The sequence below is a fragment of the Podarcis erhardii genome, assembly GCF_964252035.2.
Source record: "Podarcis erhardii genome assembly, chromosome: Z".
Classification (NCBI taxonomy): Eukaryota; Metazoa; Chordata; class Lepidosauria; order Squamata; family Lacertidae; genus Podarcis; species Podarcis erhardii.
In genome coordinates, this window is record NC_138504.1 from 35,740,119 (window position 1) to 35,758,726 (window position 18,608).

General features: G+C 45.5%; 1 protein-coding gene across 4 annotated transcripts; it reads left to right on the plus strand.

Annotated features, from left to right (window-relative positions):
• Positions 1 to 457: 457 nt before the first annotated feature.
• Positions 458 to 11,267, plus strand: EXOSC2 (exosome component 2). Of its 4 annotated transcripts, none has more exons than XM_081847203.1 (9): positions 458 to 781; positions 1,964 to 2,065; positions 3,277 to 3,322; positions 4,795 to 4,884; positions 5,578 to 5,643; positions 5,890 to 5,958; positions 8,171 to 8,347; positions 9,784 to 9,912; positions 10,739 to 11,267. In XM_081847203.1, the coding sequence occupies exons 1-9, from the start codon at positions 474 to 476 to the stop codon at positions 10,817 to 10,819; spliced, it is 1,068 nt and encodes a 355-aa protein (XP_081703329.1). In that variant the 5' UTR covers positions 458 to 473; the 3' UTR covers positions 10,820 to 11,267. The 4 variants fall into 4 exon arrangements, with proteins under 4 accessions (XP_081703329.1, XP_081703328.1, XP_081703331.1 ...); XM_081847202.1 differs by having other exon boundaries at positions 10,736 to 11,265; XM_081847205.1 differs by having other exon boundaries at positions 458 to 737; positions 10,739 to 11,262.
• Positions 11,268 to 18,608: the final 7,341 nt, after the last annotated feature.

Consider the following 18,608-nt stretch of genomic DNA (forward strand, 5'->3'; position numbering starts at 1 on the left):
AAGCTCATACCAAGAACTGACTTAGTTGGTCTTTAAGGTGCTACTGGAAGGAATTTGTTGTGTTTTAACTGTTTTTCAAATCTATTTACTGTATATTGCTAATTTTAAACTTCTCTACACTGAAAGGAGGCCCACTGAAATAAATGAACCTCAGCTAGCTATGCCTATTCACTTCAACGGGACTTAGCTGAATATAAGTCCATGATGGCGGAATGGACCTAAGTTTGGTCTATTTGAACGCATTACCCCCATGGACATATTCAGAGCAAAACCTGGTTGGATACATACAACCCATTCACACGTGTGTGCAGCAGCGGGGGAACTGGTGAACATGGGATTAAATGTCCAGTTACGTACTGTAAATTCAAATGGGGGGGGGGGAGAGAGAGCGAGAGCGCGAGAGAGAGATTGTCGAATGACTACCGGAAGTGATCAATGTTGACTCGCCAACCTCCACCCCTCTTCCTCCACGCATGTCGCTCCCGCTTCACGCGGGCGTGCCAGGAGTTAAAACGGCGGAACCGGAGGCAGCGTTTCGGGACATCGCGCGACCACGTGCCAGCAGTCAAGATGGCGGAAGCTGCCGCAGCAGCACCGGCCCCGGCGACATCCGTGGAAGTGCGGCTCCCGGTTCCCCGCCCTCGCCTGGCTCAGAGCTTCTCCCGCGAGGCGGGCGAGCGGGACAAGGACCTGGTGGCCCCGGGGGACACCATCACCACCGACCCAGGATACATGAGGTGAAGGGAAGGCGGGCAGGCAGGCTCCTCATGGAAGCACCCACGTGGGTAGCTGGTTGTTCCGTAAAATACCTGCCGTGTTGGTGCGCGTGTTATGGGGCAAGCGAGGGGGACACAGCTATCGCGCTCCTGCCACCAGCCCTAATCTTGGGACTTAATCGGCTCCCCTGAACCTGAGCAGCCAAGAGTACCCCTGAGCATGTGCAGAACGATGCTCCCAGTGCAAGGGGCGGCATTGCATCTTGCTGGCTTCGGTGCCTGCTTAGATATTAAACCACGTGCTCTCAGAGGCACTGTTGGTTTACAGATTAGTTGGTTGCAAGTCACTTAGGGCTGCCCTGGGCTGGATAAAGTGGCTAGCAGGTTTAGTAAATAATAATAATACTAACAGTAAAATAATAGGGGAGAAGAGCTTGGCGACGGTGATGGAGCAATCACTTTTATTTATTTATTTTATTTATTGCACATGATATATACCCTGCTTGACTGTGGAAAAAGAAGCCTCAAGGCAATCTACAAAAGATAAACCAGGAAATCAGGATCGTTGCTGATATACTCCTCCTCCATTAATTTTGTCTGAACCCCCTTTTTAAAGTCATTGAAGCCAGCGGGGCCTCAGCTTGTGACAATGAATTTCAGACATCAGTTATATTTGTGAAAAAAGTGTATCTCTATGACAATCACAGGAAACTACCCTAAACCTAGCCAGAGCAATGATCCATCTCGTTCAATATCATCTACAATGACTACAGGGTTTCAGGCAGGGGGTCTCTTCTCAGTCCTACTTGGAGATGCCATCAGAGATTGAACTTGGGACCTTCTGCATGCAAAGCATGTGCTCTACTCACTAAGCTGCAGCAATTCCCCAGAATCTAGTTCAGTTCATTGGATGGCCCTAGATTCTAGAATTCTGAGAGGTGAAGGCAGTGGCGGCGGCAGCAGCAGCTGCTGCAGGGGAACTACCAGCTTCCTTCACACCATATGCTATTCTCTAAATCTCTTCAAACACTCGCCTGGTAGTTGCCATAGGAGAGACAACCTTGTGGACAGATGAGTGGGCAGGGCAGGGCAGGAGAGAGAACTAGAAAGCCTAAAATTGCATTCTATATATCGAAGCAGAGTAAGGACAGTATAATGCACAGATGAGCAATGATCATATTCTGATGTTTTTAAAATAATCTACAGAGTTGTGTGCCAGACTATTTATTTTTCCTATTCTCTGGTAGAGGCCATGGGACATACCTGGGAGGCGAGAAGCTCATTGCCTCTGTGGCTGGTGTTGTGGACAGGGTGAACAAGCTGATCTGTGTGAAAGCTTTGAAAACAAGGTGAGAGGTTCCAGAAGAGTAGCTGTCTTACACCTCATTTGCACGATGCATTTAAAGCAGTATTGCACCCCTTTAAACAGTCGTAGCTTCCCCCAAAGGGTCCTGGGAACTGCAGTTTGTTCAGGGTGCCGAGAGTTGTTAGGGGACTCCTCTATTCCCTTCAGGGAGCTGCGATTCCTAGAGTGGTTTAACACTGGGAATTGTAGCTTGTATACCACCCTTCATCTGTAGCCCTCCGGACAGTTCACAACATAAAAATACAAGATGAAGAAAACTTGTTGGCTAGTTTGTCTGTCATGCGGATGACACAGTCAATAGTTGGCTCTTTTGGATGCCCTCCTTGCCAGAAGAATATGTAGTTTTTCTCTCAGACGCAGCCATTCAAAGTGAGTCTGGTTTCCTGTAGAGTGGCAACATGAGCGTTGAGTGTTTTCAGCTCACAGTCAGTGATGGCCGTCTTCTGTGAGTCATTGACCTGCAGCAGGTTGGTGGATAAGACAGGGCACATGATCCTGGCGTTTTGGCTTGCTAGGCACAAGTGGCGATTTAGGATCAGAGTTTTCTTTTCCTAGATGGGCTACCTTCCCAAGTTGATGAGCCTCATCTGCCCCTCATATCCCTCTACAGCACGTGCAGAAACTTCCTTCTTGACTGTTGGACCCACGATTGGTCTACTCAATCCGCTGCAGCCTGTCTTCACATGCAGGGGGGAGTCTCTAATTCACCAAGGGTTTGAAATTCATCGGCTACCCACTCCTGGTTTAGCTGGCCAGTTGAAGCTGCTCCTGGTGTGTGGCCGCTGTCTCATGCTGATAGCTTCTTGAGCCGCAGATGAGAGCTGAGGTCAGGGTGGCGAACTACCCAGAAGGAGCAAGAACAAAAACTCATGCAATGTGGGTGCAGCATTACGTTTTTGATGTTGACGTGGGCTTACGCAGCAATTGGTGACCCTTTTAAAAAACACTATACATTTACGCTCCCAGTGAATATTTGGTTTCAGATGCTTTCCTTGATTCTAAAAATGATTTTATTTGCTTCCCCAACTTGCACCATCAATCCTGACCACTGGTCTTGCTGCCTTTAGGTGGACTGTTGAGAATAACAGTTGGGGGCAAGGGAAGTGTGCAGGTTCCTAGCCTTTTAGTCAAGAGAATTCAGGTTACCAAAGAACCATCTTTTTGAGAGTTGTCTTTGTTTTATTTTCCTTGCAGATACAATGGCGAAGTTGGTGATATTGTGGTTGGACGAATCACAGAGGTACTGAGACTATCACTTTTTTTTTTTAAGCTGAAGGTGGAGAACTTGCACCTCTCTGGATGTTGCTGGACTTCAACTCTGGCCCGTTGGCATGCTGGCTGCAGGGACTGATGGAAGCTGGAGTCCAACAGCATCTTGGGGGCAGACCACACAGCATCCTTACCCCAGATTTGAAACATACACAACATACCAACTTTTGTATTTTAAAAGTATTTAATGAGAGAGAACATGTCAAGAGGAAAATGCTCAAATAGTCATCAAGGTAGTTTATGGTTTGTCATGGGGAATCTCATGCGGCCCTCTAGATCTCTCTGTCAGGCCCTTGGGGCTCTCACCAGGCTGCACACTCTACCAAGTCTTCCTCAAGTGCTCTTGCCTAGCTGGATCATGTCCTTGAGTTGTGACTACATCTCTCCCTTGGTTGGACAGAGAAAGCGTTCTGTGTGGGCTTCTGCCTCTGGCCCCACCCTCCACTAGCTTGCGGCCCTGGGGAATCTCTCCCTGAGATAGCGCGGCCCTTGAGCTGAAAAAGGTGCCCGTCCTCTGTAAAAACATTACATGGTGTCAGGTCTGCCTCTAGATCCCAGCTCACAGAGGACCAACGCCCGGTGGATATAATATACAAAGTCTTTATTGAAGTTTAGTTTCCATTTCAAGGCTCTGGGCGCGCAGACCCACGTCTCGACGCTAGACCGGCTAAGTCCCCTCTGACTCACTGCTCCTCCCACACCAGTTTAAGATCCTCGCCCGGCTCCACCTCCTACACTGTTCTTTCCTTCGCTGGGTCTTTCTGCCCTCTGGGGTCTCCTCCTTCCTGGACTCTTCTGACGCTGACCCCCCTTGGTCTTCCCCTTCCTTCCGGTGGGCTTTAGGACCTGGCTCCCTACCCGGGCTCCCTGCTGTGCCGCTCGCCTGTACTTTTGAACTTGGCGCGCGCGCCCAGCCGGTAACCTCCCTCCTGACTGTTTCCCCGCTTCCTGATGTGGGCGTGACCAAACCTGACTCCTCTCCTCCCGCTGGTGGTGAGAGCACTGGTCCCGATTCCTGGGACTCCCCCTCCCCACTGCGCTCTGGTGGGGAAGCTGGTCCTGATTTCCAACTGCTGCTCAGGGACTCCCCGCTGGCCCCTTCCTCCTGGGGCTTCCCCCCTGGAACCCCCCTCGCCCTGGCCACCGGCGCTCCCTTCTGTGAGTCCTCCGATTCGCTGGAGAGGCTTGTGGAATAACTCTTTCCACTGTCACTGCCTGCTCCCCCCTCGTACTCCTCCTCCTCACTCTCCATTTGCTCCCCCTCCTGTGTCTCTCCTTCTGAACCCCTGACACATGGTAATAGCATACCTGCACACAATCGAGGCACTTTTGGTTCTTGGGTCAGTGGATAGGGCCAGGCTGATCTTCCTCTTGCCATGCTCCATTGAAGAGAAATCTCTTGATTTTAACAAGTACTTAAGAAAATGTTTTTTTCCTTTTTAGGTTCAGCAGAAACGGTGGAAAGTCGAGACCAATTCCAGGCTGGATTCTGTCTTGCTCCTTTCATCCATGAATCTTCCAGGAGGGGAGCTGGTGAGTGCCCTCCCAAAGCTGCATCAGCTAGGAAGCCTTGGGTGTTTTGTCTAAAGACACCCTAGCAGGCTTATTGGGCCGTCACATAAGCAAGGGCTCCATTGCCAACTCCTGAGCACACAGAGAATAATACTCCTAGTAATGGTTAGTGTGTATGTTGTGATTTTGCTGCCTGTTTGATATCAAGCATATGCCCAGAGGCACTCTTATTTCATTTAGGGGAAATAACTTTTGGCTCAGTGGTAGAGCACATGCTTTTCAAGCAGAAGGTTCCCAGGTGGCATCTCCACACAGGGCTAGGAGATACTCCCTGTGTGAAACCCTGGAGAACCACTGCCAGTCAGTGTCTGACTTTGGTATAAGGCAGCTTCCTATATTCGTATTTAAATCAGAATCATGAGGACTGGATTTTTTACTTGTACGAGAAACGGTCACAACTCAGTGGTAGAGCGCCTGCTTTGCATGCCGAAGATCCCAGGTTCAATCCCCGACAGCATCCCCACATAAGGAAGGGAGAGATCCCCGCTGCCCCAAACCCCTGGAGAGCCACTGCTAGTCAGTGTAGGCAATACTGAGAAAGATGGACCTCGTGTCTGACTCAGTATTAAGTTCAACTGACTTAAAACCTATTTAAATGAATGAATGCCCTGCTAATTGTGCTTCCTTTAATGGGTGCGCCTGCATGTTTTTCAGAGGCGGAGATCAGCAGAGGATGAACTGGCAATGCGAGAATACCTGCAGGAAGGGGACCTTATCAGTGTATCCATACTCTAGTACTTGGCCAGGGGGAAGCCAAGGGCAGTGAAAAATCTGATAACCGCTCTCTGTTGTTGGACGCCTCTGGACCATTGGCCGTACTGGCTGCGGTTGATGGGAGTTGGGGAAATCCAACACTATCTGCCATAGGTTCTCTTTCCCTAAGCTAAGAAGAGGCACTCCCTACTCCCTACTCCCCATCAGCAAATGCCTGTACAAAATTGGCTGATTTCCTTAAGCGATCCTTAGGCAGAAGTCCAAGCGGTGTTCTCTGATGGGGCTGTATCGCTGCACACACGGAGTCTGAAATACGGAAAGGTGGGTCAGCTTTACTTGCTTACTGCTCTCTGTGTGGTGAAGTCACTCTGCCTGTCGTGTGCCACAGAAAAATCAGGACATGTGCCAGGCTTTAAAAGAGGATTAAACAAAGCTATGGTGGAGAGGACTATCAAAGGCTGCTAGCCATGATGCTCTGCCTCCACAGGCACAGTAATTCTTCTGAGTGCCAGTTGCTGGAAACCACAGGAGAGGAGAGTTGCTTTTGTGCTCGAATCCTGCTTGCAGGTTTCCTTCCCACCAGCATCTGGTTGGCCACTGTGAGAAGAAGATGCTGGACTAAATGGGCCATTGGCCAGATCTAGCAGGCTCTTCTTATGCTCTTACATTCTTAGAAGGCTCAGCTGGGCTGCAGAGATACCGTACTGGCATATGCTTTGTATATGGCACCTGAAATCAGTGGGGTCCTTCGTTCAATGCTTGCTCTTGGGATCAGATGATTGCTCCACTGGCCTTTGCTCCTAGGACAGGGCTTGTCCTTGCCAGGTGCTTTTAATTCCCTGCAGAAGGCAGCCTGAGGAGATGAAGAGATCAAGTTCCCCAATTAGAATATTGTGAGAATCTTCTACTCAGTTTTTGGGCTCTGAACTTTGATCTTCCTGGGGCTGTGATTCTGAGACCATAAAGCCCTCCTACCTTTCTTTTTTTTGGGGGGGGGGGGAATTGCAACACCTGCTCAGCGTAAGTGATTATTACATTTACAGGAAAACTTTCTCTTTTTTCTTTCTTTCTGAGTCCTGGGGCTCGGATTTAGGGCTTTATGAGGTTGGGAATTTCTTACAGTCTTTGCTTTCCCCATCTTGAGATAAAAGCGAAGGGAGGGTCCCTGCCAGGGAGTAGGTTGCAATTGAGGATTATCCTGCCCACCCACCCACTTTGGGGGATTAGCATTTACTTAAAAGATGAAAGGAAAAGTGTGATTATGGAATAAAGGGTGAAAGGACAGCAAACTGGATTAAAAAATGTGGTGAGGAATAACTGCTAAAATGGGCTGACTTGATTAAGCCTTTGCTATTACTCTAGGGATGGATTTTTAAATCTTTTTGGTAGCCCCATGATCAAGGTATGTTTAACTTTCTCAGTAAGCAGTGTAGGGTCCTGTACCTACATATCACCTGCATTCTCTGCTTCTATTAACAGAGTTCTTTCTCTGTTAGGCTCTGTTCCAGAGCTTGTGCTCACATTAATTGCTTCCTGGGATCTTAAATAATTAGTTAGTATTCCAATAGTACTTTGAAAGCAATCCATGTTCTCTGTGACCCTTAACAACCACTCTGTAAGGTATTTCCTTATACATTTCCTTCCTTCCTTAACAAACTTTAGTGAAATTTTTAAAAACAATTACCAGAGAAATTACCGCAGTGCTTTAGATTGTATATTCTGTGGATGTGAGCTGAGTCTGTAATGTAAAAGATTTTCCAGGTTTGTTTTGATGCCATTTGGATGACTGCATTCAAGACTTAATGTCTGTACATGTATATCCCACCTTTTTCTCCAAGGAGCTCAAAGTGGCATACATGATTCTCTCCCTCCTCATTTAGTTCCTACGGCCCTGTGAGGTAGGCTATAGGCTGAGAGGGAAGACTGGCCCAAGGTCACCCAAAGAGCTTCACGGCCCAGTGGGAATTTAAACCCTGGTCTCTCGAAGGCCCTAGTACTCATTTAATCCTCACAACAACCCTGTGAGGTAGGTAAAGGTGAGAAACAGTGATTGGGCCCAAGAATATAAGATGACCCTGCCGGATCAGACCAGTGGCCCATGTAGTCCAGCATCTTGTTCGTAACACCCGCTCCTCCTGCGGCTTCCAGTAACTGGTTACTATCTCTGGCCATGCAGGTGGAGCATAGCCATCGTGGCTAGTAGCCATTGATAGCCCTCACCTCCATGAATCTGTCCAATCCTTTTCAAAGCCATCCATGTTGGTGGCCATCACTGACTCCTGTGGGAGGGAGTTCCATATTTAACCTAGGCACTTGGTGAAGAAAGACTTCCTTTTATCTGTCCTGAATCAAGGTGAGCCAGGGAGCTTCATGTAGCCTCCAAGGTCCTAGTGTGACATGCTAACCACTACAACACACTTTGCCCTCTTCCAGCACATTGGAGCTTTCCTCCTGCATCCTTGGTGCATTAACCACCACCTTCCCATCCTGACAGCTCTATGCTGACTTCAGGTCTGCATCTTTGTCTCTCCAGCTTGGCCAAGGTGTGCTCGTCCAGGTGTCCCCTTCCCTCGTGAAGCGGCAGAAGACCCATTTCCATGACTTGACTTGTGGGGCTTCTGTTATCCTTGGCAACAATGGGTTCATCTGGATCTACCCAACGCCCAAACAGAAGAATGAGGAGGCTGGGGGATTCATCACCAACCTGGAGGTGAGCCAACAGGCCTTGGGAACGCAGCAGAGAAAAGCCCTTGGCTGGAGTTGAATGAATAAGCTATTTACTAGGTGTTTGCAACTGGCAGCCTGCAGCCAAGTCTTGGCATTCTCCTCTTCCACTTGAAACCACCCCTCAAGGTAAGGGATGAACAGTGGTGCTGGATGTGTTTTGAGGTTCAGCCTCCTACCTAGTTAAGAACATGAGAAGAGCCTGCTGGGTCAAGCCAATCGCTCATCTAGTCCAGCATTCTGTTCTCACAGTGATTGAGCAGATGCCTTGGGAAGCCTGGAAGCAGGACCTGAGTGCAGCATTCTCCCGTTCCTGTTGTTTCCAGTAAGTGGTATTCAGAAGCATTGCTGCCTCCAACTGTGGAGGAAGAGCATAGCTTGTAGCCATTGTGGCTAATACCCATTGATAGCCTTCTCCATTAATTTGTCTTACCCTCTTTTAAAACCACCCAAGTTGGTGGCCATCACCTTCTCCTGTGGGAACGGGTTCGACAGTTTAACTGTGCACTGAGTGAAGAAGAACTTTCTTTTATCTGTCCTGAATCTTTCAACATTTAGCTTCATCCACAATATGTCCACAATTTCCATCATTACAGTTTTAGATTTTAGAAATGGGAAGTTCTGTGTGAGATCCTGAGAAGATTGGCTGGAGAGAGAGGGCTCGCTGTATTAGCCTGTAGCAGCAAAACTAACAGTCTTCTGGTGTCTTATAGACTGCTGTTGTACCTGAACTGACAGTTCGCCAGAACTAATGTTCATCACTTGAGGCTGTCTTTTGCTTTCTCTCCTGTTCACATTAGGTCTAAAGTCTTTCACATCGACACGTATCCCTAAACCTTAGTTTGTTACACCACAGGTTAGCACAGTGGTTCCCCAACTTTTTCAGACCCCTGTCACCTTGATTCTATAAACGCCCCCCCCCCCCGCCTACTACCCTGTGAAAAGCATTATTTAGAATAGCGGTTTGCATGACACACTAAAGAAGATAGTAACAAAGTTCAAAACAGTAACAGTTAATTGCACATTTATTCAAAATCTAATTAAAACCATTTAATTTAATTAATTCAACAAAATTGGTGAATATGATTCAGTGACACCAGCTTTTCAAAGTCTGATAGATCTGTATGCCTTCAGTACCTCTTCTGCCTTTTAGTTACTGTAACTTCCCACTCCAGGTAATTCCACTGCCCACTTCCGGATTGACTGACTTAGTGTTGTGTGTGAACTCTGACTGGCGCCTTAACTATGGCTAGTTGTTGCCAGCAAACCACAGTCTGCAACCATTCTTTGGGTTACAAACCTTGGTTTGTTTTAACTGCGGCTTGGTGTTGTGTGTGTGAACTTGGGGTTCTTCCTTCACCACCCTCCATTGTTGCTCCTGAGACAATGGCCACTGACTTCATGTGGGTTCCTTCCTTTTAGCCGGTGCCCTTGTCTGACCGTGAAGTGATTTCCCGACTCCGGAACTGTGTTGTGGCTCTGGCAGAACAGAAACAGATGCTCTATGACACCAGTATCCTCTACTGCTACGAGGCCTCCCTTTCTCATGAGGTGATGTATCCAATTGCTGCTCTTTGTTCTGGGCTGTGGAAGGGTGGCAGGCTGGCTTGGCTATGCATCCACACGTGCACACACTTCCACAGGCCATTTTTTCCTGTAATGAAATGGGTTGTCCATTTCTCCCCACCAATGAGTTGGCCCCTTGTATATCTATAGGACACCACTTCCTCTTCAGTTATTAATGCAAGCCATAAAGGTGTGACTTCCAAAACTCATGCAGTCTCTCTTCCCCACCCCCCTTTCTTACACAATCTTAGTGTGAATATAATGTTAGAATGGGGTGTGGCTCTCAGTATCTGGAAGGGATCCTGCACTACTGAATTTGCGTTACACTGCTGTTCATGAACGATGACAGTCTGAAGACAAACACAATCTCTTTAACAACGGATGTGAGAATATTTTTTGCCAGTGATGTGAGCCCAGCTTCTACTGAGCAGTTTGCAGGTGTACACCAGTAAGCCATCAGACGGGCTATTCGCTTTTATGAAGATTTTGATTGAAGCACATGTTGTGTTATCCATTTATCCTTTTCCTTGAAAGTTCTGGTGGTGAGAAATATCCCCAAACCTACAAGTACTTTTAAAACAATTGCAAAGCTGTTGGGGGGAGGGGGATGAGAGAGAGAGAGTTGGAGACATTACAGATCAGTGCTGTACATTACAGATCAGCCAGCTTCTTCCTGCTCAAACAAAAGCATTCTAAAAAGCTGTAGGGCGGGTTTAGACTGACTACAAATTGTTCCTGAACCGTCTGTGCTGTGTGTTTTGATCTTCTTTGCATGCTAATTCAACTTCTTTTTTTTAAAAAAAAATAGCAGATCAAGGACCTTCTCAAGCCAGAGGTGATGGAGAAGATTGTGCTGGAGACGCGTCAGAGACTGCTGGAACTGGAGGGGTGACCGGAGAGAGAAAGTGGCAAGGCAGTGATGGTCCTTTCTTTTCAGGGATCTAGCCTCCCCGATGTATTTTTTTTTTTCCAGTGTGAGATTCCATTACAAATTCCATACCAAATAGAAAAAGGTGGACTGTGGAAACGATGAGAACTTTTGCTTAAGAATCTTGGTATCATTTGTTATCCTGTGGCCCTCCCAATGAGGCTGGACTACAGTTCACACCACCACCCCCAACCGCCAGCTGTACTGCCTGCAGGGGCTGATAAGTTGGGCTCCAGCAGGATAGGAGTCCAACAGTTTCTCAATGGCTACTGCTTCCTCAGCCCCTGACCTAGCCAAAATGCAGCATCACATGTAGCCAGCATTGTAAAAAAGCATCTGTAATACTGTGGATGCTTCAAGCTATGTGTGTGTGTGTGTGCGGGGTGGGGTGGGGGAATTATTTCTTTATTTTTACTGGAGATATTTCAATAAACTTTAGTTGTTTTAAAAAAAACGAGTGCATATGCATATGTGTTTGAGAGAGTCTTCACATGGAAGGTACTTCTTTAAGCAGTGCAGAGTTAAACTATGGAACTCACTCGCATAGGAGGCAGAGATGGCCACCAACTTGGATGACTTTGAAAGAGAATTGAACAAATTAATGGAGAATGAGGCTACTGATGGCTATTAATGTGTCTGGCCAAACAAACCATAGTTAAGGATGGGTGCCAGGTTCACCCATAATGCCAAGCCACAATTAAAGCAAGGTAAGGTTTGTAAGCGGGTGGCGCTGTGGGTTAAACCACAGAGCCTAGGACTTGCTGATCAGAAGGTCGGCAGTTTGAATCCCTGCGACGGGGTGAGCTCCTGTTGCTCAGTCCCTGCTCCTGCCAACCTAGCAGTTCGAAAGCACTTCAAAGTGCAAAGTAGATAATAGGTACCGCTCCAGTGGGAAGGTAAACGGCGTTTCCGTGCGCTGCTCTGGTTCGCCAGAAGCGGCTTAGTCCTGCTGGCCACATGACCCGGAAGCTGCACGCCGGCTCCCTCGGCCAATAGAGCAAGATGAGCGCCGCAACCCCAGAGTCGGCCACAACTGGACCTAATGGTCAGGGGTCCCTTTACCTTTACCTAAGGTTTGTGAGCCAGCAACAAATTGCGGTTTGTTGACAGTAAGCAAACCATAGTTTAGGTAAGATGCAGGTGATCAAACAAACCATGGTTTAAGAAACCATTAAAAAATAATTCTATACCACCCTTCATCTGAGGATCACCAGGTGCTTTACAATATAAAAAGACAAAAATGCATAGCATAGTAACAAACAAAACAATTACTCCACAAACTCCCTAGTGTTACCTGCCGACTCGTTTTTATATGCCACGCAACAACAAAGCTTTCTAAGGGAGCTTACAAGAACATTAAAAATAATACAAGACTAAACATTAATCCTACTCAAGAGGAGATCCATTAAATGAATAGGCATGTCTAGCTGAAGCCCATTCATTTCAATAGGTCTACACTGAGTATAACTTCAATACAACCTAACATAACCAATACATTTACTTTTAAAATCTGAATTTATTTTATTATTGCTTTTATATCCCACCTTCTCCAAGAAGCTCAAGGTGATGTGCATAGTTCTTTCCCCATTTTATCCTCACAACAGCCCTGTGAGGTAGGGTAGGCTGAAAGTATGTGACTGGCTTACGGTCCCCCGGTGGGTTTCATGGTTGAGGGAATTTGAACCCTGGCCTTCCAGGTCCTAATCTGACACTAATAAGTGAGCCTTTCTGGAGAGAGCATTCCACAGACGGTCATTCTGGAAAAGGCCCTTTCTCCAGCAATGATCCATTTTATCTTGTTTGACAAGGGCACCTGGAGCATATCAGGGTTCCAGGTAGGTACATGTGTGAAGAGCTGATTCTAGTTAAAAATAGTGATGCATTGCCTTCTTTTGTGAGGCTGAGGCAGCCTCACTAACAACCAACGGCTCTGGTAGTTCAAATAGTCCTTTGTGTTTTGTTTAAGCTCATTGCACAACCATTTCCAGGAAGGATGGAGACAGGGATATTCTTTGAATCATCCAGTTTCTTCATGAGGGGAAATCCCAGTGTGCTGGCAGGAGCTAAGCGCTAGGTGGCAGACGTCTCCTCGAGAAAATCATGTCAGAGTTCTCTAAGACCATGAAACCTATTTCCTTGATGCAGGAACAAACTGTCAAAGCTTCAAGGTGCTTAGATGTTTTCAGTGACCAGAACAGCTAAGGTAGGTTGACCCTTTACTGTTGTATTTATTAAATGTCATGTTGGCACATACAAAGTTTTTATACATAGATTCTAGCAGCAAGGTCAAAGAAGAAGAAAACCACTCATTCTTCCATAACTCACACAAAACTCAACAAAGAAGGGAGGAAAGAATAGCATTAAGAAATAAAAGAGCGAGTAATACATATATTCAAGCTTCCCCATCTGCTCATCTTACTTTGCTTAATGGAAAGAGTGAAACCACATAAAAAATAAAATTCATAGCACGGCAAAATAGATCAATCAATCAAATAGACTTGATCTTTCTAGATTTATGCCCTTATATTAAGTTGTTTGAACCCACTCAGACTGGAGATTGTGGAAAATATATCTATACTTATGATTTTAAATTGTGATTACAAAACAATAATAATAATTGCAATGGGACCCAAGGGTAGTTAAGGAAGGGATGTAGCTCAGTGGTGCAGAAGGTCCCAGGTTCAGTCCCTGGTATCTCCAGCTGGGAAGTACCCTGCCTGAAACCCTGGAGAGCTGCTACCAGTCTGTGTAGACAATACTGAGCTCAGTAGACCCAGTGTAAGGAAGCTTCCTGTGTTCCTATAATCTCTGAATCCAACCCAAGATATTTTATCTTACCTTGCTTAAAGCCAAAAGGTTGAGGGAGCTGGAGCCAGGACCTTCGATTTCATTTGGGGCATGTGAGGAGGAACATATGGAAGAAGGCGTCCCTTAAGGTATCCAAGTTGCAAGGGATTTAGTGCTTTAAAGGGTAACATCAGCACCTTGAACTGAACTTGAGAACACATCAGTTTGTGCGAAATGGAAACAAAGGGCCTGGCACCCATCAGCCACTTGACCTATGAATTAGTTTACAAAGACTTCAAAGGCAGACCCACATAGAGTGCATTACAGAGGACTTGCTCAGTGGCTGCTCCCATACTTTGGAACACCCTAGGGAAGCTAGGTGAGGTAATAATAATTGCTCAACATAGAGGACACCAGGGCATGGCTGACCCGGGGAATCTCTGATTGCAGCACTTGAATTTGGGTATTGCTGTTCTGGACTAGACTATGGCAGAGCCATAGTTCCAAAGCAGCTTTTTCTTGAACAAAAAAGAAAATATGAAAGTGGGACCTTTCTAAGTTCTAAGTTCCCCATGACTCTTTGCTTTTCCCTGCTAATTATCTCATTCCAGGAATGCTTTTCATTGCTATCTTTCACCAACCTAGACATCTCCCTGTGTTTTTGTTTAGCCATAAAGAAGGGAGGGGACTGAAGGAAACTGTCCCCAAAGCAATATGGATGTCAGGAAAAACAAATTTATGACGTGGCAGTTCAGAGAAGGCCCAGGCTTACCAGCTTGTTTACAGCACAGTTCAAACATGCTCCTGAGAGCTTTTTCAAGTCTTCCAGAATGCCACGGTAGCTGCCTTGCAAAGTCAGTTTTCTGCTTTTGGCACATGGCAACCTGAGAAGTTCTATAAATCGAGAAATGTGCATTTTAGTGTCACGTTTATTAAGCTCCGGGGCTGCTTTAGTGTCAGATTAGGCATGCTGCCTGCTTGCTGTAATAAAGATAGAGGATATACGTTGACGTTACTGAAATGTCTTCTTCTGAGTCTCTCTAGTTTTTTAAAGATATTGTCTCTGTGCAGATGACAAATGGCTGGATTAATTATTGTACTCAGAAAGCAGAGGCAAATTGGGGTCCCCGCAGTGGCATTATTAGCGATGAGGCCGTTAATGAAGCAGAGGATATTTCCAACATGCTGTGTTCACAATTCCCTGTAGTTCAGGAGATAGTACGTACTTCCCTCAATGAAACATCATGCCGTCATTAGGAAAGGAATAGAAAATAAAATTACTAATATCAGAATCACATTATACAAATCTATGGCGCAACCACATTTAGAATACTGTGTGTAGTTCTGGTCACCTCACCCCAAGCAGGATGCTGTGGAGTTGGGATAAGTTCAGAAAAGGGCAGCTGAAACGATCCATGGGATGGAGCAATTCCCCTTTGGAACTTTTAAGAGAAAAGGCAGAAAGATAGAAGCGTATAATCTTAGGCATGGCATGAAAAAAGTGAATAGAGCAAACTTTTTATGCCTCTCTTATCACATTAGAACACTAGAAGCTGGATGCCGGAAGATTCGTGACTTCCCTTATTTATTGTCAAAAGTGCACACTTACAGCAGCTCCCAAGATACTCCAGATGCGCGCGCGCGCGCGCACACACACACACACACACACAGCATCTAGAGTCTAGACAGCTGTTTGCAGGTCTGTGTCATATGGAGCAGTTGCAGCAGCAGTGGGACCTGGCACCCCCCACTTCAGCTTATGTACCCTCATCTGATGAGATGACCACATGCAACCTTAGGCTTCTGAATGGAAGCCATCACTGCTATTCCCTCGTTTCTAGGAGACAGTGGAATGATGATAATGATAATGATAATGATAATGATGATGATTTTATTATTTATATGCTGCCCTTTTGACTGGGCTGCCCCAGCCATTCTGGGCAGCTTTTAGCAAAATGTTGAAAACACAGTAAAACCTCAAACATTAAAAATAGAGAATGGTAGGAATTCAACTGGCTACATGCACTCATCAGAGCCCCTGTCAGCCCCTGACACACACAGTAGGTAGCAATAGCCACCAAGGCTATCAATGGCTACTACACATGATGGCTGTATTCTGCCCCCATGGTCAGAGACAGTAACACTTTTTGAATACCAGTTGCTGGAAACTGCAGGAGGGAAGAGTGCTTGTGCTTGGATCCTGCATGCAGGTTCCTCACTGGCATCTGGCTAGTCACTGTGAGAACAGGATGTTGGGTGGGGTGGGCCATTCATCTGATCCAGCATGCTCTTCTTATGGTCTTACCAGCTGGTGGGAATCACAAGTGTGGAGATTGCTATCATGCCCTGGTCCTACTTTCAGGCTTTCCAGAGGCATCCAGTTGCCTACTGCGGGAACAGAATGCTAGGCTCTTCTTACATTCTACCTCCACTTCCAGAGGTAGTATGCCTGTACTGCCAGTTGCTGGGATGTGCAAGTGGGGCGAGTGCTGTGATGCTCAGGTTCTGCTTGTGGGTTTCCTGGAGTTGGCATCTGGTTGGCCACTGTGTTACAGGATCCTAGACTAGATGGGCCATTGGCCAGATCCAGCAGCTAGGCTCTTCTTATGTTCAAACGTACAGCTGAATGAGTAGGCACACAAGTCTCCTGATCACATCTCCGCTATAGTGAGACATACTGCATTTCTATTTAGATTTTAGCAGTAAATTTACACCTACGTACATAAATTACAATACACAAACTTTATGCCAATTTGTGCCCTCCTCTTCTCCACGGTGGTGGAATGCTCTCCCAACAGAAATTAAGTCAGGCTCCCTCTTTTATGTGACTTTCTGCAGAAAATGAAGACAGACAGTTTCATTTTGGCAGGCTTTTAATGTGCAATACCTAGTTTTATTGCCATTATGTTCCTTTGCTGCCATTTACGTGTTTTTAAGTGCTGGTTGTATATCATATTCTTCATTACCAATTTTGGAAACCATTGCACTTTTATTCACTTATATCATATGGTTTTATTTATGCTGGATACCTTCAGAAGAGCAGGATATAGCATTGTTATTAATAATAGGGATTTACAGCAGCCTTCGTCAACATGATGCCCTCCAGGTGTTTTGAATGACAGCTCCCACCAGCTTCAGCCAGACTGCTGTAGCTCCAAACATCTGGAGACCTGTGATGACCAGAGGGCATGCATCAGCTAATACGGGGTCTCTAAATCCTTTTGGCCAGACCTAGGTGAAATTTTATTCTGTATGAACAGAGAGTTTTTCAGCATTACATTGCTTTTGTAAGAACATAAAAAGGGACTGCTGGATTAGGCTAATGGCTCATCATCTTGTTCTCACAGTAGCCACACACATCCAGCCTGGGCTCAAAATAATAGAGGATCTCCAGTGACACAACTGTTCTTTTAAAAATTTATATTTTATGGACAATATATAAATTAAATGGAAGAAATAAAAAAGGAAACAGAAAGTACATAAAAATACAAAAAGGAAAAAAAAGATAAAGAATAAGAAAAAACTGCAATTTTGTACATGCTTGTTGTTGTTGTTGTTTAGTCATTTAGTTGTGTCCGACTCTTTGTGAGCCCATGGACCAGAACATGCCAGGCACTCCTGTCTTCCACTGCCTCCCACAGTTTGGTCAAACTCAAGCTGGTAGCTTCAAGAACACTGTCCAACCATCTTGTCCTCTGTCGTCCCCTTCTCCTTGTGCCCTCAATCTTTCCCAACATCAGGGTCTTTTTCAGGGAGTCTTCTCTTCAATATTTTTTCTTGCCATCTCATTTTTGACCGCATCCAACTTACCAAGGTTCATGGTTCTTACATTCCAGATTCCTATGCAATATTTTTCTTTACAGCATTGGACTTTCCTTTCGCTTCCAGGCATATCCGCAACTGAGCAACCTTTCGGTTTTGGCCCAGCCGCTTCATCAGCTCTGAATCTACTTGTACTTGTCCTCTGCTCTTCCTCAGTAGCATGTTGGATGCCTTCCAACCTGAGGGGCTCATCTTCCAGCGTCATATCTTTTATATGCCTGTTGTCTTTGTCCATGAAGTTTTCTTGGCAGGGATACTGGAGTGGCTTGCTGGTTCCAGGTGGATCACGTTTGGTCAAAACTCTCCACTATGACCTGTCCATCTTGGGTGGTCCTGCATGGCATAGCTCATAGCTTCTCTGAGTTATTCAAGCCCCTTCGCCACGGCAAGGCAGTGATCCATGAAGGGGTGTACATGCTTGCCTAATATAAATGAAATTATTATTCCAGTACATCTGGCAACCTAGCCAGATGGGTGGAGGATAAGTAATAAAATTATTATTTATTTATAACCTACTATATATTTTTTTACAAATGCATTCTAAATGTCATTATATTTGTCCATAAACAATTTGTCCATAAACAATCTACCTCTATAAACAATCAGTTTGTATATTGCAAGAGTTGTCATATCTTCTTTTCATTGATTAAAGGGGGCATTGATTTATCTGTCTTTGGATTAATCAGTCTTTTAGCCATAGTGAGGGCACGAAGAATCCATTTATGTTGACCAGTTGTCAAATTCCCTATAGTGGGTAGATAATTTTAAATAATAATATTCTCTGATAGTATTAAGTTTCCCCCCAAAGTAATATGTATACAACCTAGTATTTTCTCCCAGAACTTTGTGTGGGACACCGCATAAACATATGTTTCAAAGAAGCATTATCCTTAATACTTCTCCAGCAGTATGTTTTCATAGATAGTCCCTTTCTATGGAGTCCAATAAATTTTTGTTATATAAGACATAATTTAAAATCCAACACCTTTGCTACAAAAGCTAAAACACTTTCCCACTATTAGAAGATAACAAAGGAACCTCCATTTTTTATTCCACTCATTTCTCAGAATCTGCGTATCAGACTGATTTATTGATACCAAATATCTATAAAAAGTGACCACCAGCTTTTTAGTCTCAAAGGGTT

Bases quoted from the DNA above. Each gene is read 5' to 3' on its own strand.
- EXOSC2 (XM_081847202.1), top strand. From the start codon at position 474: ATGTCGCTCCCGCTTCACGCGGGCGTGCCAGGAGTTAAAACGGCGGAA. The intron at 3,323-4,794 runs GTACTGAGACTA...TTTCCTTTTTAG, and splicing joins TGGTTGGACGAATCACAGAG to GTTCAGCAGAAACGGTGGAA. The intron at 5,959-8,170 runs GTGGGTCAGCTT...TTGTCTCTCCAG, and splicing joins GGAGTCTGAAATACGGAAAG to CTTGGCCAAGGTGTGCTCGT.